This window comes from Vigna angularis, chromosome 7, assembly GCF_016808095.1.
Source record: "Vigna angularis cultivar LongXiaoDou No.4 chromosome 7, ASM1680809v1, whole genome shotgun sequence".
Classification (NCBI taxonomy): Eukaryota; Viridiplantae; Streptophyta; class Magnoliopsida; order Fabales; family Fabaceae; genus Vigna; species Vigna angularis.
Genome location: NC_068976.1, coordinates 31,939,634 through 31,964,464, shown reverse-complemented (window position 1 = coordinate 31,964,464; position 24,831 = coordinate 31,939,634). Strand labels below are relative to the sequence as shown.

The 24,831-nt window shown below is 37.7% G+C and overlaps 1 protein-coding gene across 4 annotated transcripts in view; it reads right to left on the bottom strand.

Moving 5' to 3' along the window:
• Nucleotides 1-22,618, bottom strand: part of LOC108320010 (ribonuclease E/G-like protein, chloroplastic) — a 45,513-nt gene extending 22,895 nt beyond the window's left edge. For 3 of the 4 annotated variants that reach the window (XR_008250317.1, XR_008250318.1, XM_017551349.2), the window contains exons 1-9: nucleotides 22,307-22,618; nucleotides 21,248-21,351; nucleotides 8,669-8,850; nucleotides 3,219-3,471; nucleotides 2,109-3,130; nucleotides 1,686-2,003; nucleotides 1,516-1,557; nucleotides 969-1,093; nucleotides 13-160 (exon numbers count right to left, since the gene is read on the bottom strand). Coding sequence is in view for 2 of the 4 variants with exons in the window: in XM_017551349.2 (XP_017406838.1) it covers nucleotides 13-160; nucleotides 969-1,093; nucleotides 1,516-1,557; nucleotides 1,686-2,003; nucleotides 2,109-3,130; nucleotides 3,219-3,471; nucleotides 8,669-8,850; nucleotides 21,248-21,351; nucleotides 22,307-22,380 (2,268 nt within the window). In the remaining 2 variants the exon portion in view is untranslated. Of the gene's footprint in view, nucleotides 1-12; nucleotides 161-968; nucleotides 1,094-1,515; nucleotides 1,558-1,685; nucleotides 2,004-2,108; nucleotides 3,131-3,218; nucleotides 3,472-8,668; nucleotides 8,851-21,247; nucleotides 21,354-22,306 lie in introns of those variants that run through there. The other variant, XM_052879951.1, reaches the window with a different exon arrangement.
• Nucleotides 22,619-24,831: the final 2,213 nt, after the last annotated feature.

Sequence of the window (24,831 nt, the reverse complement as noted above, 5' to 3'; positions counted from 1 at the left end):
ATGATAATATACTTGTTTGGCAGCGGCAAGATTGACATCTAGAATAGCTTGTTGTTGTGAATTTCCATGACCAAGCATCCCATGTCCTCCATTTACATCAATAGAAACTAATGCCTCAGTTTGTTCAATGATTAGAGAGCCTCCGTTGGAAAGAGGAACCCTATAAAGTGATCAACACAAAGAAAGCTATCAACTTAAGAATTTTAATACCGTGTCCAGGAAGGACAGATCAATTGACATTTTAAACAAAAATATCAGGGGGACAGGAGACTACTATTTACAGTTTGCCTTTTTTCTACAATTTTTAACAATATTCTGATTTTTAATCACACTAAACAATTAGGTATCTTACGAAAACTTAACTATTTGATTTCAGGAGAGGAAAATATGATTAAGAGTTTGCTTAATTTAATAAAGTATTTGCATTGAAAAACTCAATTATGATTTATCCCAAATAACCAAGAACTACATGATTAAAAAAATAAATGATTTCTGCCATTATCTACCTTCCTACAAAATTTTACATCATGCTACGGTGGTTTACATTTAAGCAGTCTATTGGAATTAGAGTTTAGGGAAGCAAGTAATAAAACAGAGACAAGCCATCGAATAATCTGAGATTGATATTACGTTGTAGTGTTGCATCATGAAACAAAAGTACTATTCCAACATTCCTATTTATACTGAAATAAATAATAATTTAAGTACTAGTATTACTATTACTATCATATCACAAATCTACCAATACATTAGGACTAAAAACCCTAAATAAATTCTGGAACAAAAAGTGATGACTAATATTGCCTCCTCAATTAGAACACTAACCGATTCCATGAAATGCTCTAAGATCTTTTAAGATATTCTCAAACACGGAAAGATAAGGATATTATAACACAATCTAAAAAAGTAACAATAAAGAAAAGGATAATAAATACTAAAAGTTATCAACAAAAGTAACAACATATCACCTTTTGCTGAGTATATTGCCTATCTCTCCTTCAATGTTGAATTCATCAAACAACGGAATTTTTTTATCATATAATTCAACTCGATCACAAAGATCAGGGGCAATTTCTTGAAGGTAACTGGTCACCTGAAGATCATATAAAAAGGTCGAAATCACCTAAATGAGAAGTATAAGTTTGTTGAACCTTAAATTAATCCATGAAGCTAGTTTTTCGATTACGGAAAACAATTAACCATTCAAGTTGTACTATTTGACTACAAACAACTGGATCAGCATGCTAACCTAGCACCATATATTTAAATAAAGTTTTGAACACATGCAATATGTAATATGTAAGTTTGACATGCTTTGCTACTAGAAAATGGTAAACTGCCATGTGACAGCCTGCAATGCTACAGTTGGGTTCACAAACCAATTCTCGCAGTGAGTTACACTTTTTGATTAAAATCATTAATGGGGAAAAAAGGGCAATATTGTTCACATTAAAAACAGACATCCTCCAGTCCTAATATTGCAACTTGGCCCTCTGTAATTAGTTAATGCCTTACCTCATGGAATGTTCTTGGAGAATCGACCACCATTTTCTTAACCTGAAGTATATCATGATAAAATCAAATCAGGAGAAACAGAATGTAAACTGGGTTTTCTTTTTATAGATAGATATCATTAACTTAAACACTTAAACCAATAATGACTCTAAACTAGTAACAGAACAAACATTTTCATTGAAATAATCCTGGACCACTGAGAGAGTTTGACCCATTGCCCTGTGCAAAATTACAGGAACAGCTCCATCCACCCCTTCATCGGCAGCAAGAGCAGCAGACTTTGCATGTTCCGTTATATTTTTCCAGGTTGAAAGCAACCCTTCCAAGTCTTTCTGAAGTTCCTCAAAAGATTGACAAGCGGCAACAGTTCTTACAGTGAGGCCAAAACCCTCAGGCTGCAATGTCTTTGCTATAACCTTCAACCTCGTGCGCTCAACACCAGAAATCTTTTTGGAGACTCCAACTTTATCGCAGCATGCAAGCAAAACCTGCAATTCAGAGTCGAATTCAGAAGAAACACAGTATAGATCATTTACATAAAATAGCAATGATATACAATCAAACTTCATGTAAGATGCAATCATAGCACATACCCAGAATCTACTTCTTAGTTTAGGATAAGCAGTCAGAGTGGGACCCTTTGTACCAAGGTCCTCTTTGACAACTTGGACAATTATTTTGGTTCCCTTGCGAACTTGGCTCCATTTGTTTTCTCCAGAAGCTTTGTGGGTAGCTCTCTTTGTATCTTTTGTTTGCAACATAAGAGGGTTGACAGACCCATTCATACCAACAGCAAGAGGACTGTTATTTGCTTCTCCTTCTACTTGAACATCACTTCCCTCTATATCATCCTCAAAGTCAGCTTCTACTTCATCGTCAACCATGCTCCCATTCCCATTTTCCTTAAGAACTTCAGAAATATAAAACTCATCCTCTCCGTCATGCTCATCACAGTCATTGTGCACAGATTTTAAATAACCATCCTCTCCTTCATGAGACATATGATCATTTTTTTCCTCAAGATCAATCTCTTGTTTCTTTGTCCTTTGACGAAATGGAGGGAATATAAATGGCTTCTTATTTTGTTTAATATCCATAAAAGCAAATCTAGAATTCCCAATATTAACAAAAGCCCCACCCATATGAGGAACAAGCTTTGTGACCACCCCGACATATACATTATCACATTGCACGTTACTCTTGACTGGTTGCAACAATAATTCAACCAATTTTTCATCCTCCAGTACTGCAATTCTTTGCATCGTACATATTGATGAGTTAATAAGAATAATGGTTGAAATTGATTCTTTTGACATTATATTACTACTTTCTTCAAGTAACAACTTTTCTCTATCTACCAGCTTCACCTTCTCTTCTACAGTTTCACCAGTTTCAGATTTGTTTGATTCTATTTTATCCTTAGAGGGAATGGAAGGGTGTAGCCAGGGTTCCTCAACAGGCTGGTAATTCTCAGAAAGAATATTAGTAGACTGGAAATCCTTGTCATTTGCAATCACCAAGTCATCATCATTGACGTAAAGTAATTGATCTTCCAAACCAAGTGTCTCAAAATTTAGGATGTCATTTTCAAGGAGACTCTCAATCCTTCCATCATCTGTCAAACCACTGGAAGCATTTGAGTGTTCAGAAACATATTAGGAAAACAAATATTTCAATAATAGTGTAAAAACACTAAGTTATACCTTTGCTCAGGAAAGAAATAGAGGGTTGCTCAAGAAGATATGTTTCCTCTGTGAAGGGGCTCCGTGAATGAGTAGAAGACATTTGGGAATACGACCTGATCCATGAATCCCTGACCACTATTTTATTGTCTTCAATGACTTTTAGAGGTACTGACAGAGAAAAGGCTGGTCCAGGCCTCCAAATAATGTCATTTGAGGACTTCACTTTACCCTTTATGAAATAGTTATATTTAAAGTTCAAGCCAAAAGCAATCTGCAATCACAAATTAGAACCGAGTCAATTAATAAAAATGTGCATTTTGATCTTCATATAGTACTACATGTTAATCAAGAATTAATTTGACTCCTTAAATATTTTGATATGATTACCTAAGAATAAGCTAGGCAGTTCACAGATTGATTTGTGTCAATCAGGAATTAATTTGTCTCCTTAAATATTTTGATTTGATTTCCTAGGAATAAGTTAGACAAATCATAGATTGATTTCTTTTCTTAATTTCAGATTATAGGATATTTTGTAATTACAAGTAATAATTATCGTAAATATGCCTAGCATTATTTATAGTGGGAATAACAATAGTGAAAGGCATCAACATGGTATCAACCTATGCACAATCCACCTTTTCTCTCTTTCTTACTTGAGGCTTTCCTAGTTTCGTAGTTATTGTTCCTGGTTTCGTGGCTTCCATGGCCTCGCCCATGTTCTTGTTCGCGATCCCAGTTTGTGGTCCTTGTTCATGGTTCCCGTTTGTCATTTTGTTTGTGTTTTCGTGCCCTATTGTTTCTTGCAATTCTATTCATGGTTTCGGGCTTCTTGCTTTGAACTCCAACTGCAGTGTTGCTCGTTCTTTTGACGATCACCATGACTACCCCAAAGAAAGACAATTCTTATGTTTGCTTCACTAGCAAGAATTATTTAGCTTGGGAATTTCAATTCATGATGTATGTCAAAGGGAAAGGATTATGGGGTCACTTGGATGGGATAACACTGCCAACCAAGGAGGAAGTTGCCTTCGCTACATGGGAGGTAAAAGATGCTCAAATGATTTCTTGGATCCTTAGCACTATTGATCCCCAAATGATCAATAATTTGCGCTCTTTAACAACTACAAAACAAATATGAGATTATTTGAAGTCCATTTACAACCAAGACAATACAAACCAAGCGTTTTCAGTAGGAACATGAAATAGCCAATTACAACCAAGGCAATTTGTCTATTCAAGAGTATTATTCCGGTTTTTTGAATTTATGGAATAACATTCTCCCATTTTATAAGTTGTTGTTCCCCAAACTTCACTCTCGACTGGTTGAGAAGTCTACAACACTAGTAAGCGCGATCAGCTCCTCGTAAAACTTCATTCTGAGTTTGAGGCTGTCTAAAGTGTTTTGCTGAATAGGAGTATTGTTCCATTTTTGGATACATGTATTGGTCAACTTCTTAAGGAAGAACAACATTGACTTACCCAAGGATCCATGACTCATGATGTTTCTCTTTCTGAACCTTATCCGGTTGCATATGCTGCCCATAATAAAAGTAAAGGTCGTGCTATGCAACAAGTCCAATGCTTTTCTTGCAAACAATTTGGTCATATCGCTTGTAATGGTCATAAGTTTTGCAATTATTACAAGAAACAGGATCATATCATAGTTGACTGTCCCACACGTCCTCCACAATCAACACAACATCCTATACAAGCATTCCATGCCACAACCAATGCACCCACTTGTCCTCCTACCTAATGTCCATCTCATAGTGGTGCTCTCCAACCTAAAATGATTCAATAAATGGTACTTTCTGCTCTCTCAACCTTAGGTATTCAAGGTAAGTCCTCTAGTGTTTCTTACCCATGGTTTCTTGATTTTGGTGCATCCATTCACATGACGGGTGCTTTTGAAAATTTGCATAATGTACATTCTTATAATGATACTAAGAAAATACAAATGGTTGTTATCATTGATATTGGTGACCTAAACCCTAATTTTCAAAATGTGCTTGTCTCACCTGGACTTGCTTCCAATTTATTATTAGTTGGTCAATTAGTGGACAATAACTATGCTGTTAAATTTTCTCGGTCTAGTTGTCTTGTGCAGGAGCAGGTATTAGGGAAGATGATCGCAAAGGGGCCTAAAGTGGGACAATTATTTCTGCTCCAATTTATTTCTAATCATGTGTCTTTTGCGTGTAATAATGATCTGAATCTCTAAGGTTTAGCATAAAAATTTGGGTCATTCAAATTCTATTGTTTTGTCTTTACTTATTTAAAATTGGTTTGTTGGGAAATAAAAATGTTCTTCCTGATACACCTCTTTCTTGTTATGTTTGCAAATTGGCTAAAAGTAAAGTGCTTCCTTTTCCAACTAGTGTTCATCGTGCTTTGGCTTGCTTTGAAATAATTCATAGTGATGTTTGGGGTATGAGTCATGTTGCTTCTCAAGCTTGTTATAAATATTTTGTCACATTTATTGATGATTATAGTTGTTTTATTTGGATATATTTTCTTCGCTATAAGTTTTAAGTGTTGCCCATGTTGAAGAAATTCATTATGTTAAGACTCAATTCCAAACCAAAATTCAAAATTTCCATTATGAGTCTAGCGGTGAATACATGTCTCGTGAGTTTCAAGAATACCTTCAACAAAATGGTATTGTATCTCAACATTCTTGTCCCAATACTCCTCAGCAAAATAGCATTGTTGAACGCAAAAATCGTCACTTGCTTGATGTAACCCACCAAGTAACCCGCACAATGCTTCTTCAAGTTTCTGTTCCATCCAAATTTTGGGCGAAAGCTTTATCCACTATTGTGTTTTTAATTAATTACCTTCCTTCTACAGTTATTGATTTTGGGCGAAAGCTTTATCCACTATTGTGTTTCCAAGAATGTGACATTTTTTGATAGTCAATTTATGTTTCCTTGTCTTTCTCCTACTTTAAATGATGTTGCTATTCTTCCCATTTTTTCTGTAGAACGTTTCCAACCTGACATTACATATAGGACAACGTCATCAACAAGTTTCCACTTCCCCTTCTGACTCTGATCCACCACCTGTGTTTGTACCAGTTGAACCACGATGATCTGGTCAAATATCTCAAGCTCCTAATACGTATTCAGCAGATAGGTATGCTTCTTCTCATACTTCTCTAACAGCTTCTCTTTATGGCACATCTATTCCTACTTGTTACTCACAAGCTATTAAAGATATTATACATTGTTTAAAGGCAATGAATGATGAACTTCAGGCTCTACAAGAGAACTTCACATGGGATATTGTTCCTTGCCCTCCTGATACAAACCCATAGGTTGCAAATGGGTGTATTCTGTGAAACTAAACTTTGATGGTTCTCTCGACTGTTACAATGCAAGACTACTTTTGCCTTAGGAAACAAATAGGAATATGGGATTGATTATGATGAGACATTTGCACACATTGCCAAAATGACAACTGTTAAAATTGTCCTTTCTATAGCCACCTCTAAGGGTTGGTCCCTTCATCAAATAAATGTGAAGAATGTGTTTCTTCATGGTGAGTTGACTAAAGATATTTACATGCTTCCCCCTCAAGGCCTCTTCTATTCATCAACAGGCTTGTGCAAGCTCAACCATTCTTTATATGGTCTAAAGCAGGCTCCCCAAGCATGGTATGACAGGTTTTGTTCCTCTCCTTGGGTTCTCCTTACACAGAGTAAATATGATTCCTCTTTTTTCATTCACCGCACACCTACAAGCATTGTTCTTCTACTTCTTATGTTGATGATATGGTTATTACTGGCTCTAATCAAGCATTTATCCAAGAACTTAAACCACAATTACAAGCTTCATTTCATATGAAAGATCTTGGACACTTACACTATTTCCTTGGCCTTGAAGTTCAATCCTCCTTCAATGGTACATTTCTCCATCAACATAAGTATACCACGGATCTCATTTCTATGGTTGGCCTTCAATCAGCAATCAACTACTCCGGTGGATACTCCTCTTGAAGTTATTGTTAAATATCACTGTGATGAGGGTGACCGTTTTCCTTAACCTTTATTATACCAACCGCTAGTGGGTAGTTTTAATTACTTGACCATTACAAGACCTGACATCTCATTTGCTATTCAGCCAGTGAATCAATTCATGCACTCTCCTCGCCATCTCCACTTGGCAGCAGTTCATCGCATAATTCGGTATTTGAAAGGTACCTCTCAGCGAGATTTATTTTTTCCCATTGGCACACCTAAATTAATTGATTATAGTGATGCCAATTGGGCTGGTTGTCCTGACACTCACTGATGAATCACTGGTTGGTGCATGTTTCTCGGTTCTTCATTGATCTCATGGAAAAGTAAGAAGCAACAACGCATATCTAAATCCTTTACTAAGAGTATTTTTTCATGTCTATTGCTTGTTCTGAAATAATTTGGTTTCGTGGTCTTTTGGCTGAACGTGGTTTCCTCAACACAATCCAATGCCTCTCTCTATGCTGATAATACAAGTGTCATTCAGATTGCTACAAATCCAATTTTCCATGAGCGCATCAAGCATATTAAATTAGACTGGCATTCTATTCAAGAAGCTTATGATGATCATGTTATTTCACTCCCTCATGTCACTACTCAACTTCAAGTTGGGGATATTCTTACCAAGGTTGTTCCTCACCCACGACATTAGTTTCTTGATAGCAAATTGATGTTGCTTGACCAACCCCATCAATTTGAGGAGGGATATCAATCAAGAATTAATTTGTCTCCTTAAATATTATGATACGATTTCCTAAGAATAAGCTAGGTAATTCATAGATTGATTTGTGTCATTCAGGAATTAATTTGTCTCCTTAAATATTTTGATACGACTTCCTAAGAATAAGCTAGGAAAATCATAGATTGATTTCTTCTCCCTATTTTCAAATTATAGGGTATTTTGTAATTATTAGTAATAATTATTGTAAATGTTCCTAGCATTATTTATAGTGGGAATAACAATAGTGAAAGGTGTCAAGCCATTTTTTATGACACTACAAGCTATCAAAGCTTCATATGATAATCTAACAAAATTTTAATGGAAGAATTTTTTTATGGGGAGGATGAAAAATTTAGTTGCAATGGTTCTCCTATCATTTACTATGAGAATATAAACTGGTTGTATTAACAGGAACTGCAGAATCTTCAACAGACAGGATTAGTTTTTCAAGGGTAGTTGGGTTAAGGATTTCCAGAGACAAAGGAAAGGTTTAGAGATATAATTCATCCCTATTGAAGTAGTGTCTTTCTAATATTCGCAATACACTGAATTTGCTTTATATTTTTATTTGTGCATGAGAAATGCGTAACTGGGCTCAGGTCTAGAGCAAGATGAAAAAAAAAAACTCAATGTTAATGTAGAAACATCTGATTTAAACTTGTTCTTATTTTTTCTTTACAACAAAAGAAACATATAAGTTTAGATTAAACAGTCCATCAAAATTACCGGAAATTCAGCTTTCCATATGTTAGCATGCTCTGTACGAGACAATAGTACAGCCATGTTTGGTTTCCAGCAGCCTAATACAGCAAGATCACCAGTTAGATACAGGAGGTGACCATCTTCTAAATCTGCTTCCACAGTCCAAATGATCTTGCATAACTCATCAACATTAGTAGCTGACTTTCCTGCAAAATCAGACAGCCTAGGTCTGTTATTCCTTCTAAAATGGAGTGAAATATATTAAGAAACACAGCATGATTTTGAACATATTTACCTAAAGGTAGATTTTGTACCCATCCAAAATGTATATTACTGAGAGGGGTTATTTGATGGTAAAAATGCAGAATGAGAAACTATCTTTAGATTATATAAAAGGATGAAGAGAAGCACGAACACAGTTCCAAGTATCTTTGTTTTTTCTTTAAATTTAAAATAATGTAGCAAACATCAAGAGGGGTTGTTATGGTTGTATGCAGCACCTCTGCAATACTTCTGGGTCAACTCTAATGAACAACTCGGAGACATTCTGACCAAATCTCTAAGGGGGCCAAGAATTCAATAGGATGCCTTCTTCCTCTCTTAATAATAAAATTCCTCACTCTGTCATTTTTCCCAACGACACTTTATACCATGTTTCCCCACGTGTATTTGGGTGTATGTGTTTTGTTCATAATGTTTCTCCAGGTCTTGATAAGCTCTCAGCAAAAGCTATCAAGTGTGTTTTCTTAGGATACTCTCGTCTTCAGAAAGGGTATAGATGTTATTCTCCCTCCACAAAGAGATATTATATGTCAGCTGATGTCACATTCTTTGAGGATACACCTTTTTTTTCTTCCTCCATGGAGGATCGTTCCTCTGTTCAACAAATGTTTCCTTTACCAACATGTGATCCTCTAATTATTCCTGATTCTGTACCTCAAAATCAAAATCCAAATAACATTGTTCCTCCACCTCTTATCACATATCAACGTCGAACCCAATCTCGAACTCCTAACACTAACGATCCTCGAGACTCAGATCCTTCTGCATCAGATCCTCAGACCATGGATCCTTCATCATCCTCACCTTCTACTGATTCAGATGATAACTGGCCCATTGCCCTTCGTAAAGGTATTCGTTCTACTCGCAATCCATATCCTATTTATAATTTTGTGAGTTATCATAACTTGTCTCCTACATATTTCTCCTTTGTTTCCTCATTATCATCGACTAAGGTTCCTAATAATATTCATGAGGCACTTGTTCATTCTGGATGGCGACAAGTCATGGTTGATGAGATGAAGGCACTTGAACACAATGGCACTTGGGATCTTGTCCCTCTTCCTCCTGATAAGAAGCCTGTTGGTTGTAGATGGATTTATACTGTTAAAGTTGGTCCTACTGGTAAAATTGATCGCCTTAAAGCTCGACTGGTAGCTAAGGGCTATACTCAAGTTTATGGCCAAGACTATTGTGATACTTTTTCTCCTGTGGCTAAAACCAGTACCGTTCGTATTTTTCTTGCTATGGCTGCCATTCGTCATTGGCCTCTTTATCAGTTAGACATTAAAAATGCCTTCCTTCATGGTGATCTGGAAGAGGAGATATACATGGAGCAACCTCCTGGATTTGTTGCTCAGGGGGAGTCTGGATTAGTTTGTAAGTTGCGTCGTTCCCTTTATGGCTTAAAGCAATCACCTCGAGCTTGGTTTGGTAAATTTAGTCAGGTGGTGCAAAAATTTGGACTGAAACGTTGTGAGGCGGATCATTCAGTGTTTTATGGTCACTATTCTCCTGACAAATGTGTTTATCTCATGGTGTATTTTCATGATATTGTTATTACAGGGAATGACATCACTAGAATTAATCAGTTAAAGAATCATCTGTTCAATCACTTTCAAACTAAAGATCTGGGTCGTCTAAAATATTTTCTTGGTATTGAAGTGGCACAGTCAAAAGAAGGTGTCATCATTTCACAAAGGAAATATGCTCTTGACATTTTAGAGGAAACAGGTCTGACAAATTGCAAGCCCATTGACAATCCCATGGACCCAAATCAAAAGTTAATGACAGATCAGGGTGAACCTTTCTCAGACCCAGAGAGATATAGAAGACTAGTTGGAAAACTCATTTATCTTACCATAACAAGACCTGATCTTTCTTATCCAGTTGGAGTTGTGAGTCAATTTATGCAAAATCCACATGTTGATCATTGGAATGCAGTACTTCGCATTCTCAGATACATAAAAGGAAGTCCAGGACAGGGACTATTGTATGAGAACAAGGGAAACACTCGGATCGAAGGATATTGCGATGCAGATTGGGCTGGTAGTCCAATTGATCGAAGATCTACTACAGGATATTGTGTTTTACTTGGTGGGAACCTTGTATCTTGGAAAAGTAAGAAACAAAACGTTGTTGCTCGATCTAGTGCTGAAGCTGAATACCGATCTATGGCTCTGACTACATGTGAACTTGTGTGGATTAAACAACTTCTTCAAGAATTGAAGTTTTGTGAAAATGAGCAAATGAAACTGTACTGTGACAATCAAGCAGCTCTACACATTTCCTCCAATCCTGTGTTTCATGAGAGGACGAAACACATAGAAATTGACTGTCATTTTATTAGAGAGAAGTTGTTGTCAAAGGAACTGGTTACTGAATTTGTCAATTCTAATGAACAACTCGGAGACATGTTGACCAAATCTCTAAGGGGGCCTAGAATTCAATTCATATGTTCCAAGCTTGGGGCATATGACTTATATGCTCCAGCTTGAGGGGGAGTGTTGAAATGTAATATGTTTTTAGATATAGGCTCTGTAGGAGCCTACTGTTTACTGTTTATTGTTGATTACTGTTTTTCATTATTGTATAAGTATGTGTTTAGTGTGAAGATAATAATATGAAAAAAGAGAGTTTCTTTCTCTTAATTCTCCAAAACATATGATCTATATGCTCCAGCTTGAGGCGGAGTGTTGCAATATAATGTATTTTTAGAGTGGGCTTTTCAGGAGCTTTCTGTTTTTCCTTTTTTATGTTGATCTACTATCCCTTAAATAGGGTAATATGTGTATTAGGAAAGGAGTGCAGTAATAATAAAAATATTCAGTTTCTCTCCTAATTTTAACATGGTATCAGAGCCATGGTTAGAGTCTATCCTAGCGATATTTGTTGTTTGCTAGGTGTTAAATATAGTGAAGAAGATTAGGAGAAATCTCCCTTATGTGTTTAGCATACACATAGGGTAGTTTATTTATAATGTAAGATAAGGGTTAAACCCTAAATACAGAATGGGCTAAGCCCAATTAACAGAAACACACAACTTAACATCTAACACTCCCCCTCAAGCTGGAGCATATAAATCATATGTTCCAAGCTTGTTACAAAGATAGTCAATTCTAGGCCCTCGTAAGGACTTGGTGAATATGTCTGCCAACTGGTTGCTTGAGTTAACAAACTCAGTCTTGATATCTCCGGATATGATTTTTTCTCTAATAAAATGACAATCAACTTCAATGTGCTTGGTTCTCTCATGGAAGACAGGGTTAGAGCTAATATGAAGAGCAGCTTGATTATCACATATAAGTGTCATGTGAGTGGCATCTCCAAATTTCAATTCATTAAGTAATTGTTTAAGCCACACAAGCTTGCAAGTAGCAGATGCCATAGCTCTATATTCTGCTTCTGCGCTGGACCTTGCCACAACACTTTGCTTCTTACTTTTCCAAGATATCAGGTTGCCACCAATAGAGACACAATATCCAGAAGTAGACCTCCTATCAGAAGGGGAACCAGCCCAATCAGCATCTGAATAGCAAACGATTTTTGTATCGTTGTTAGGGCCATATAGCAAACCTTTTCCAGGTGATCTTTTAATATACTTCAGTATGCGAACAACTGCATCCCAATGGTCTTCACATGGGGAGTTCAGAAATTGACTCACCACACTAACTGCGAAGGAAATGTCAAGACGCGTAACAGTAAGATAGTTTAATTTACCAACTAATCTTCTGTACCGTTCAGGATCTGAGAAAGGCTCCCCCAGATTTGGTAAGAGTTTGATGTTAGGGTCCATAGGTGTCTCAACAGATTTACAGTTCATTAATCCTGTTTCCTCCAAGATGTCTAACGCATACTTCCTCTGAGATATGACAATACCATCATTGGATTGTGCTACTTCAATACCCAAAAAGTACCGGAGTTTGCCAAGATCTTTGGTTTGAAAATGATGACAAAGGTGTTGTTTCATCTGAGAGATGCCGAGATAGTCACTTCCTGTTAGAACAATATCATCAACATACATTATTAAGTAAATACATCCAGCACTTGAGTGGCGATAGAACACTGAATGATCCGCTTCACTGCGAGACATACCAAATTGTTGAACAACACAGCTGAATTTACCAAACCAAGCTCGAGGAGATTGTTTTAGGCCATATAAGGATTTGCGAAGACGTCATACCAATCCAGATGACTCCCCCTGAGCAACAAAGCCAGGCGGTTGCTCCATATAAATTTCTTCATGCAAATCACCATTTAGGAAAACATTTTTGACATCAAGTTGGTAAAGAGGCCATTGTCGAAGAGCGGCCATGGCAATGAATAGGCGAACAGAGGTCATTTTTGCCACTGGAGAAAAAGTATCACCATAATCCAAACCAAAAATCGGTGTGTAGCCTTTGGCAACCAGTCAAGCTTTCAGACGATCAATTGTGCCATCAGGGCCAACCTTGATAGCATACACCCACCTGCAACCAACAACAGACTTTCCAGATGGTAATTGGACAAGCTCCCAAGTTCCACTTTTCTGTAAAGCACTTAATTCATCCAGCATAGCTTGACGCCAACCAGGATGACTTAAGGCATCACCCACAGATTTAGGAATTGACACAGAAGAAATGGATGAGAGACAAGTGTAAAAAGATGGAGATAATCTGTGGTAACTAAGAACAGTATAATGGGGGGAAGGGTTACGGGTAGAGCGTATACCTTTACGGAGGGCAATAGGCAAGTCAGACTCAGTTGCTGGAGCCGGAGGAGACACAAGAGGCGGCACTGGAAGTGAGTCATGAGGGAGACAATTGCGGCGACTATAAACCTGAAGGGGTGGTGGTGAAGGACGATCCTGTGGTGAATGAGAGTCTAAAGAAGGAGACAAAATGGGTGGAGCATCACCAGGAGGATCACAGATAAGAGGAATATCAACAGTAACAGGGAGAGGTACAGAACTAGAAGATAAATGTGTAAAGTAAAAAGAAGATTCATCAAAAGTGACATCAGCAGAGATAAAATGACGATTGAGGGAAGGGGAAAAACACTTATAGCCCTTTTGTGACCGTGGAAATCCTAAGAAGACACATTTGTGAGACCTAGGAGATAACTTATCAAGACCAGGACTAAAATCATGAACAAAACATGTAGACCCAAAAACTCTAAGAGGTAATGGATGTAGAGGGTCTTGAGGAAATAAGATAGAATGAGGGATTTTGTTTGCTAGGACGGAAGATGGCATGCGGTTGATAAGATAACATGCCGTGAGAACAGCATCACCCCAAAAACGTGAGGGTACTTGACCATGAATGAGAAGGGTACGAGTTGTTTCAATAAGGTGTCTATTCTTGCGCTCAGCCACCCCATTTTGTTGAGGGGTATAAGCACATGAGGTTTGGTGAAGAATGCCATGAGAAGCCATAAAATGTTTAAACTGTTGAGAAAGGTATTCACGGCCATTATCACTACGTAAAGTGCGAATAGAAACCCCAAACTGAGTTTTTATTTCATTGAAAAAAGTTTGAAAAATAGAAAACAACTCAGAACGATTCTTCATGAGAAACAACCAAGTACATCTGGAATAGTCATCAATAAAGGTAACAAAATACTGAAATCCTAAAGTTGACTTAACACGACTAGGTCCCCAAATATCAGAATGAACCAATGAAAAGGGGGATGACGCTCGTTGTGAAACACTACGAGGAAAGGAACTACGAGTATGTTTACCTAACTGACAAGACGCACACGACAAACTTGATAATTTCGACAGACTCGGAACAAGTTGCTGTAGTTTGGCAAGACTGGGATGACCTAACTGAGCATGAAGAAGGGATGGTGACTCCATGATTACGCCAGCATGTGGAGAAGGGCTGAGATGATATAGGCCATGAGACTCACATCCTGTGTCAATCATGTGTTTCGAACTCCGGTCCTGCAACCAAACAGAATCTTTGGTAAATGAAATAATACAATTAAGGGAACGAGTTAGACGACTTACGGACAATAAGTTAAAAGGAGACCCAGGGACATAAAGTACATTATCAATGGATATGGACGGAAAAATATGAACAGTACCAATACCATGAGATGAGACCTAAGACCCATCAGCCATCGTTACCGAGGGTAAATTAACCGGACATGACAAGGAAGAAAACAAGGACTTGTTACCAGTGATATGATCGGTGGCACCTGAGTCAAGGACCCAAGATCCGAGAGAGTGAGTCAGACCGACAAAAGGAGTACCTGTGCGTGTAACAGAAGCAGATGTAGTGGAACTAGAGTGCTGACGGTCCTCATACCATCTGAGAAATTCCTGAAAGAGTAAAGGGTTATTTATGGTATTTGATGAAGTAGGATGGTCTACAGACGGTGATCGGGGAGGTGGATCAGAATTAGCCATTGCTATAGGTCAAAGAGGACATCCATGAAGTGCATAACATCTATCAATTTTGTGGCCTAGCTTGCCACAGTGGTCACATTTTGGACGTCCGTTACCTGGTTGGCGAGACCGACTCCGATCATCAAGTTGGGCAGCCATGGAGAGGGAGAAACCTTAAAAATTCAAAATGCTCCGATTGACGCAACGACCACAGATCCAGAAAGAGGGCGAGGAGGCGATCACGGCGGTGCTGATCGGCGGCGGAAAGCTCCGGCGACGCGCCGGCACGCGCGGCGGCAGCGGCGACTCTTGCGGCGGTGCGTGAAGGCGCGTGAGAGGTCCGTTCGCCGCGATCTTTGTACGACGGTGGTCGCCCGGCCGAGACGCTTCCGATGGTGTGGTCACCAGTCGATTCTGGAACTCCGGCGACGACGACGGCGGTGGTGGCGACTGCGACAACAGCGGCAGTGATGGGTGGCGGAGACCGTGGAGTTGACTGGAACTATTCCTGTGCTCTAGATACCAAGTTAGTAGTGGGTTTTAAGCCTAACTCAACCCCACAAAACCGGCTTGTAGGGTGAGGTTTGCATCCACTTATAAACTAAGAATTGACCTTATCTCTAGTCGATGTGGGACTTCCAACACACCCCCTTCACGCCGAGGTATAGACATCTCGTACGTGATAGTAGAAATTGGGTGGTCCGATAACGGCCCGATAGTGGGTGGAATAGAAGAATAGAATGCCCACTCAGAACTCGCTAGGATAGGCTCTAACCATGGCTCTGATACCATGTTAAATATAGTGAAGAAGATTAGGAGAAATCTCCCTTATGTGTTTAGCATACACATAGGGTAGTTTATTTATAATGTAAGATAAGGGTTAAACCCTAAATACAGAATGGGCTAAGCCCAATTAACAGAAACACACAACTTAACATCTAACACTAGGCATATTGTTCCACCCGCTATCGGGCCGCTATCGGACCACCCATTAAAAATGTCTAATCTCACGCTCGAGATGTATATACCTCGGTGTGAGGGGGGTGTTGGAAGTCCCACATCGACTAGAGATAAGGCCAATTCATAATTTATAAGTGGGTGCAAACCTCACCCTACAAGCCAGTTTTGTGGAGTGAGGTTTGCACCCACTTATAAACTATGAATTGGCCTTATCTCTAATCAATGTGGGACTTCCAACATCTCTAATGTGTCATAAGAAGTGGATAGGAGGAAGTAGTATTTATCAACATAATAATCCATCAAGCTAATTCTTTACTTTTCTTAATCAGAAAAGGCAAGGACACAAGAAATATAATTCTAACAAACTTAAGGATGAAGCACATGTTCTAACTCTTAAGTCCTAACTGTGAGGAAATGACTTGATTCAAACGCCCAACATTGAAAATTTAGAATATGATTCAGGGAGATAAAAAGCAAACATAATCAACGAAAAAGAAAATTGTAAAGCTGACTTAATTATGGAAACCCTTAGCCCACCTTAGTTGCAGCACTGTGGGGGTTGCCTTACTTGCAACCTCAAGGTGGTGGTTTTTTCCACGTTGACTAAAAATATGACTTGAATAGAGTTTATATAGCTTGGATAGTCATCACCTTATAACTTGATTTTATGGGATTCAGTTCAGTCCAAATATCTAAGAAGTAATTGCCTATTTTGCAAGAAATAAATCCCTTTATTTAATGGATTGAAGGTCGATTGTCTTATGTTGGGAAGTTGTCTTAATCGCAATCCACCAGACCTGTCTTAATTGCATAGCATGGAAGGGACTGAGAAGGAGTGTTTGAAAGCCACCTTAATTGTGGTCACCCATGGGTATGCTATCATTGCAGCATGAAGGACCTATCTTGTGAGTTGAGTCAACCTTCAAATTCAAATTCTAAGATCTTAATTTTGTTACATCAAATACTTTTATAGTAATTATATGTAATGCAAATGTGTAAATTATTACTTAATATTCTACCTCAAACTCATGAATAGATATCTTCCATTCCCAACTTGGCTATGAAAAATTGAACTGATCAACCCCCCTTGTAAGAACATCAGCCAATTGTTGTTGTAATATAACATAGGACATACACACCATACCTTCCTCCAACTTATCTTTAATGAAATTATCAATTTCCATATGTTGTGTCCTATCATACTGCACAAAGTATAAGAAAAACTGATAGCTGACTTGTTGCACAAGAGACTCCTTGACCTTTCAATTGCATCTTCTCAGCCCCGCCTAACAGCCAGCCCTTTTCTCTCAGTGTTCTCAGACGATTATTAGGACCCAGTGGTCCAAGAAACAAACACTTGTTGCCAGATCTAGTAGAAAAGTCTGACCAATAAAGCAGCTAAAATACTTTGAATTCAGTCTCTTCCATCAGAGTTAAGGTGGCTTTCTACCACTCTTGTTTTGCTATGTGACAATCTAGCACAATTTCTGTCTCAATCCTATTCCACATGCCAAAAAAAATTACGGAATTTGAGATTTTCTTTCTTGGAGAAATTCTTGGAAAAAGTCTCATGCTGCAGCACATTCCAACTCCTCACTAAAATGCAGACATTTCATCAAGCTGCTTTCTTCTCAGATTTTTGGCCTTGTGAGATAAACTCAGGCTAGTTAATAGGTTCTCCCTCACTCGCCCACCCAGAGTTTGAGTGGGGAATATTAAGATATGCACATATGTTCATTTCATTTCACTGCAATTTCATTATAAGAATTATATTCTGTTATGTATCATTTACTTGCTGGCTCAGCAGTTAGTCACATTGCACAAATATATATCAGGTTTCTTTGTACATTCTGTATTAAGAGAGATTAATATCCTTTCTCTCAACTCTCGGCCCTTTCTCTCAGTTTCTCTTAATTGCATTAAAAATCATTTTTAGCCACAATAGATCACGCAGTCCTTCTATCCTTGGTAGATTGAAATAAATTCAGATTCTGCTGATCATCTTGCTCCTCTATCATTTTCAGTCCTTTTTAGCCACTACAATAAATTCATTATATTTTCAGTCATTTTTAGCCACTACAATAAATTCATTATATTTCTTGCTCCTCTAGGTTACCAAATTCTCCCAAGAAAGGTTCAATAACAAGATGTTTATCTTCTATCCACCAAGAATCCTGAAAAGCTGTCATCAGTACAGACTTCTACCTACTCCAGAACCACAACATGTGTTAGGACATAAGGGTATAATGGGAAATGGGATTAGGATAGAAGGTAGAGGAATTGTATAAATAGATTGTTTGGATAGTTAGAAGAGTAGTTTTTTGGGTAGTTGATTTGTTAACAGGTTTAGTCCTGTGAAAGGGGTTATGCCCTTGTTTCTGTAAGTGTCCAGAGTATTCTTTTGTGAATAATACACAGTTTTGTTCCCATTCTTGTTATCTTTCTGTTCTGAGAGGTGGTTTAGAGGGTTCTTGACTAGGTTTCTTAATCGGAAACCTATCAATTGGTCCGACCTGCCGGATTCATCCCGATCAGAGGAGTGACGAGCGCGCGGGATGGAGGGAAGAGTAGTAGCAGTAAAAGGGCAGATGGAGGCAGTAGAGATTGCGATAGCCGAGACGAAGGTTGATACGGTGTTCTTGCGGCATGAAATCGGGGCATTGAGGCAGAATTACGAAGCAATGCGTCAGGATATTCAGGCGATCCTGAAGATGCTAGGGGATCGCAATCGCGACCCGAACGGCCATCGCCAAGGGGGCAGTGAATCTTCAGTGAATGACAACGGTGGCGGACCCAACGGAGATAGAGAAAGACAAGGAGAAGGGCGACAGGACAGACAGATTAATTGGAGAAAATGGGTGGAGTTACCCGTGTTCGAAGGTGGCGAACCGTGGAACTGGATCAGTAGGGCGAAAAAGTTCTTCGAGGTGCAGAGAGTGGACAAAGACGAAAAATTACAACTGGCTTTCATTAGTATGGAGGGGTATGCTGGGAGTTGGTTTCGATTTTGGAGAGAGAAAACCAAGAACCATTCTTGGGAAGGGTTGAAGAGTGCTTTGAGGATTAGGTTCGGGGGAGGAACGCGGGGAACAGTGTATGAGAGGCTATCGGCCATTATGCAGATCGGGACGGTGGAGGAATACGTAAGAGAGTTCGAAGTGTTGGTGGGGCAGACCACCAAAATCCCAGAGGAACAGATTCTAGGCTACTTCATGGCGGGACTCCAGGAGGAGCTGGGCGACCATGTCAGGACGCATGATCCCCAAGACTTGATGACAACCATGCGAGTCGCGCGTGATGTGGAGAAATTAGGTGCGCATACGAAGACGGGAGGGAGATCGGCGCCCAAGAACCAGAGTTCGTGGGGACGAACGGCAGGAGTGGTGGCGCGAGTAGAGTTCCAAAACGATACACAAAGTCAAGGAGGGGCCGTGGAAAGTGTCGGTTCCGTGAAGAAAGAGGCAACCCACGGAGGCGGCGCCGCAAGAACCACTGACGACTGGAGCGAAAGGAATACCCACAACCTACCATATTCGAAGTACGTGAAAAGGAGAGAAGAGGGAAGATGCTTCCGGTGCGGAGGGCCTTTCAGCCCAGGTCATCGATGTCCAGAGCGGGGATTGCGAATGCTGATCTTGGCCGAAGAAGAAGAGGAAAATGTGCCACCGCCCAAGCCCCCTGACTCGAATTGAAGGGCAAAGCCAGTGGGTAATCCGATGAGGAAGAAGAGCCATGAGACCAAGCCTTCCCATTCCAACCTTGAGGACAAGGTTGTTCTGAAGAGGGGTGTAATGTTAGGATATAAGGGTATAATGGGTGTTAGATGTTAAGTTGTGTGTTTCTGTTAATTGGGCTTAGCCCATTCTGTATTTAGGGTTTAACCCTTATCTTACATTATAAATAAACTACCCTATGTGTATGCAAAACGTGATGAGGGAGATTTCTCCTAATCTTCTTCACTATATTCAACAATGGGAAATGGGATTAGGATAGAAGGTAGAGGAATTGTATAAATAGATTGTTTGGATAGTTAGAAGAGTAGTTTTTTGGGTAGTTGATTTGTTAACAGGTTTAGTCCTGTGAAAGGGGTTATGCCCTTGTTTCTGTAAGTGTCCAGAGTATTCTTTTGTGAATAATACACAGTTTTGTTCCCATTCTTGTTATCTTTCTGTTTTGAGAGGTGGTTTAGAGGGTTCTTGACTAGGTTTCTTAATCGGAAACCTATCAACATGTGAAATAATGTGGCTCTGACAAATACATCAACTATTAGAGTTAAGAGAAATCAAGGAGAAGAAGTTGATTTGCACTGATGAAGTCACTCTCCACATTGCTTTTAATCTTGTTATTTCATGAAAGGACCATGCCCATAAAGATAAATAGTTACTTTATTTGGAAAAAAAAAAGTCCTTGCCAGCAAAATTACAATTGCTTTGTCAGTTCCAGAGAACAACTTGCTACATGTTCACCAAATACATCAGGATCCAAAGTTGAAAATATTTATAACGAGCTTTATGCCTATGATTTATATGCTCCACCAATATAGCAAAGGTAACAAGTATCATATGCCTAATTAATTTCAGCACATAAACATATGTAACGTACATAAAATATCATGGGGACTTTATTACTGTATCCTACTCATGGAAGTGTAATACAATAATGTGTGGTCTGCAATAGACACAAATTCACAAAATCTTGAACAACAAAATTCTTCTAATATATATGTACAGCCAATATTTCATGTTTATAGCTCAACACTAGCATTGTGCGACCTTGCAACAAAACCAAGGTAGAATCATAATATCATATTTTACTAATATGTTACAAACAACTATATGATTTGGACTTCAACAATGCGGTTGTCATGAGTATCCGAAAATTCAAAAGCAAATCAAAGGAAGAAATTAGTAGCCAAGAGAAAGGGGATAACCATAAACTAAAAAGTTAAGTTATACACAAATTATCAAGAGCTTACAAAAATATGTTCTAATTACCTTTACCAGTCGACAATGCAGCTAAAGTTCTGACTGATTTATGGTTCTTCATACTGTAGATGAAGCGAAATACACTGTGGAGTGGTACATGATGGCATATGTGCCTGTTCCAACATTTGAATACATAAGCGCAAGCAATTAGCACTAAAGAAAGCGTATCCATCAATGCCTAGACATAATTTATCACCAACCACTCTAGCTGTATCATTCATCATTCTTTATGTACATCATTATCTTATCTTTCAAATATAAAGGCATAAACAATAATGACTTGATTGAGATCTTTAATCATCCTACCAATACAATTTTAGATGCAAGACATAATAAGTACCAGTCAGTATGACAACCCATTACCATTTGCTAATGTTTGCCGGGAAAAATGAGTGCACAGTACAGTAATAAAATAAAAAATTTCTCATTAAGCAAGAACACTGCTCTGTTTTAACACATAACTCAAGTACTTGAGCAAATGATGAGAAACCAACTATAATTGTGTAGCATCTAAACGCTTCAGCCAGGCTAGTCTTTGTTCACAAGGTGAAGGAACTAGCAAAGCTAGCCATTCGGTCATCACTCATCTAAAATATATCCAAGACATCTTTGTTTGAGTAGGTGCAAAATCACCTCACGTGCGCTTCTTACTACAAAAAATGTGAGAAGGGTGAAAGAAAAGCACAAGCCATGAACATTCCACCCAACAAATTTCCCCCATCACTAGTCCAAACTTTAGTTTGATTCCCCACTCCCTACCAAAAAAAAAAAGACTAGTGAAAATCAAAACTTTTTTTAATCTAAACTCCATTTCCGTTCCCACCCATTCAAACAAAGGGGTTGAAATTGAAAAGGAAGAACTTTCCTCCCCAAAAAGAGAATTCCAAAACCTCTAACCACGTCGGCCAACATAACATAACAGCATAAGCCAAGTGGGTACACACTGATTCATCCATTCGTGCAAACAACCTTTGTGGGTGGCAGAATACCCAATAGAGAATAAAGGGGAAATAACGAATAAAGGAATTGGGAAATAGAGGAAATGTGAAAAGATAGACGAGTAGATACCTCCTGGGTGGGATAATGAAGGGGGTGTTGGGACGAAAAACGTGATGAGGGTGCGTGAAAGCAAGTTCAGCCATTAAGAAGAAGAAGCAATTGCAGATAAAGTTGGGGAAAAGTGGTAACCTATACTATGGTGGGTATCTTATAGTGTAAAGGTTGAAGGAGTTCATGAGTGGATTGAGCAGGTGGTGGTGAGTGTGAGTGAGAGTTTGAATGAGAAAGGAAATGGTTATGGATAGAAGGATGGATGGGTGGTGGTGTGATGGTGAATGGGGGCATAGGGTACTGCACAAACACAAGATAATGAGTTCACTTGGCGCCTTCTGTAATTACTACACTTTGCATTTTGTTTATACACGTCAATAAATAAACTCTTGTGCAAATAAAATAAGGGCTTAAATTAATGTGTAATTCTAAAAATTACTTTAAAATTTTAAATTAGGTCTCTAAACTCAAACTTCTTTTAATTTTTTTTTCCTTCTAATTTTTTATAAGAAAATTTAATTACGTATACTCAATTAAAAAAAATAACAGTTCCTATATTCAATTCAAAAAAATTAGGACCTAGTTAAAATATTTTAAATGGTTTAAATTAATTCATATCAGTATTGTCACCCCGAATAAATTTTAAATAAAAATGTTGATCAACGTTTTTAAGTGTGCTAATGTCGCTTTTTATTCTATCTAATAAGTTATTGGTAAACATACCTAATGTACTTTATTTGAATGAACTCTTTAGTTAAGTTATAATTTTTTTGTTAGATTTTTAATTTAAATATAAATTCTTTGTAGAAATATTGAATATGTTTTCTTTAAATGAACTTTTTGATGGGGTAATATCTTTTGTTTGATTTTTAGTTTACTTATATTATTTACACTTCAAACTATTTAAATATATAATTAAAATATAAAATAATGTGTGACTTTTACAATATAACTTTAAATGATAATGATTTAAGCATGTAAAATAGTATGGTAAGAATACAAGTTTAATCTAATCTAACAAAATTAACTTGTAGCACTAATGTAAAGAAGGGATCCATCAGTTGTTTTCGATAATCGATATTACAATTGGTTCAGATTAAAACAATGTAAAAAGTGTAAAAAGGTTAATGTTTATGAACCGAAAAAAAAAATCCACATTTGGTTTTGGTTTGAAGAAAAAATCGAAGTAGTAAACCAAAAATAAATAAATAAATAAGTTCAATCATTCAACAGGTCTTATTGGTGGAAATCTCAAATTGATCATCTTCTTTTTCTGTGTTTCAATTGGATCTTTATTTTGTGAAAATTACAACAATTAAATCTTTGCTAAATTGGGCCTAATGACTTTAATGTATAATTGACATGACACGCTGATCTTCATTTTTAAATGAGATGCTTATTTATTTATTAATAGGAAAGTCTGATGTGGAATTTTATTTTTTTAAAATTAAAAGAATTGGAAAATGTTAATTACACACATTTGGAAATAAAGAGAAATTAGAAATTTGGTTTTAAAGTTGATTCGGAATCAATCAGAGAATTTAGAAATTTGGTTTTAGGGTTCAATCACAACAGAAATTTGGGAATCAATCAGAAAATTTGGTGGATTTAATTTTAGGGTTTTGAATGCGCGAGGGTTTCGCAAATTAAATCACGATGATGGCATGATTTGAGATTTTAGGGTTTCTACTGATCTACGATTTTGTTTTTTGCATCGTGAATAGAAGACGAGAATGGACGTTGGCTTTACAATTAGTAATTTCGACCAATCTAGTCTTCTGCAGCATCTTCGATTTCTTCATCCTCTAGGACTCCTCGATGGTAAACAACATTGTTACATCCAGAGGGTCACATAGTGATTGCCAGCGAGTTTCATTGGGTTTGTGCAACAGTCGCAAGGTAGAAGAGGAGACAAGTGAGGTATAGTAATAAACTTTGAAAGAGTTTTCTACAAGCTGAAACCATTTCGGTACCCCAAAATAAAATAAAAAATATCTCCATTAAATATCCTTCTGATATAGAGAAATGTAACACTATGACAGTGCATATGGTGGCCAGGGCAAAAAGTGTTTTTCCTTATATCTTCTTTAAGAAAATAATTTTAGAGGCAGTTCCAGCTATTACGATTTTGTTGTATATGTTAATTCCTTTAACCTTGTATTATGATTTCATATATAATCTTGCATCATCTTCCTCTGAAGAAGAAAAGAAAAGATTATCTTATTTGAACCAACATCAGAAGCTGAGTCGAAGGAAGAAGCATCAATGACAACAATTTCTGAAATTAATTCCCAATTTGTATGAACCCTAAAATCAAACTTCCTTTTTCCCAATCCCTAATTCGAACAAAGTGTGTAGTTTAATGTTTAATTCATTTTTACCAATTTCTTTTATTAAAAAAAATCAAAAGACACATCATAATCACATAATCAAATAAGAAACTCCACGTCATTTAAAAATGAAGATCAACATGTCACGTCAACCATACATTAACGTTGTTGGACCCAATTTAACGGCAAGAGTCTAATTGTTGCAATTTTCAC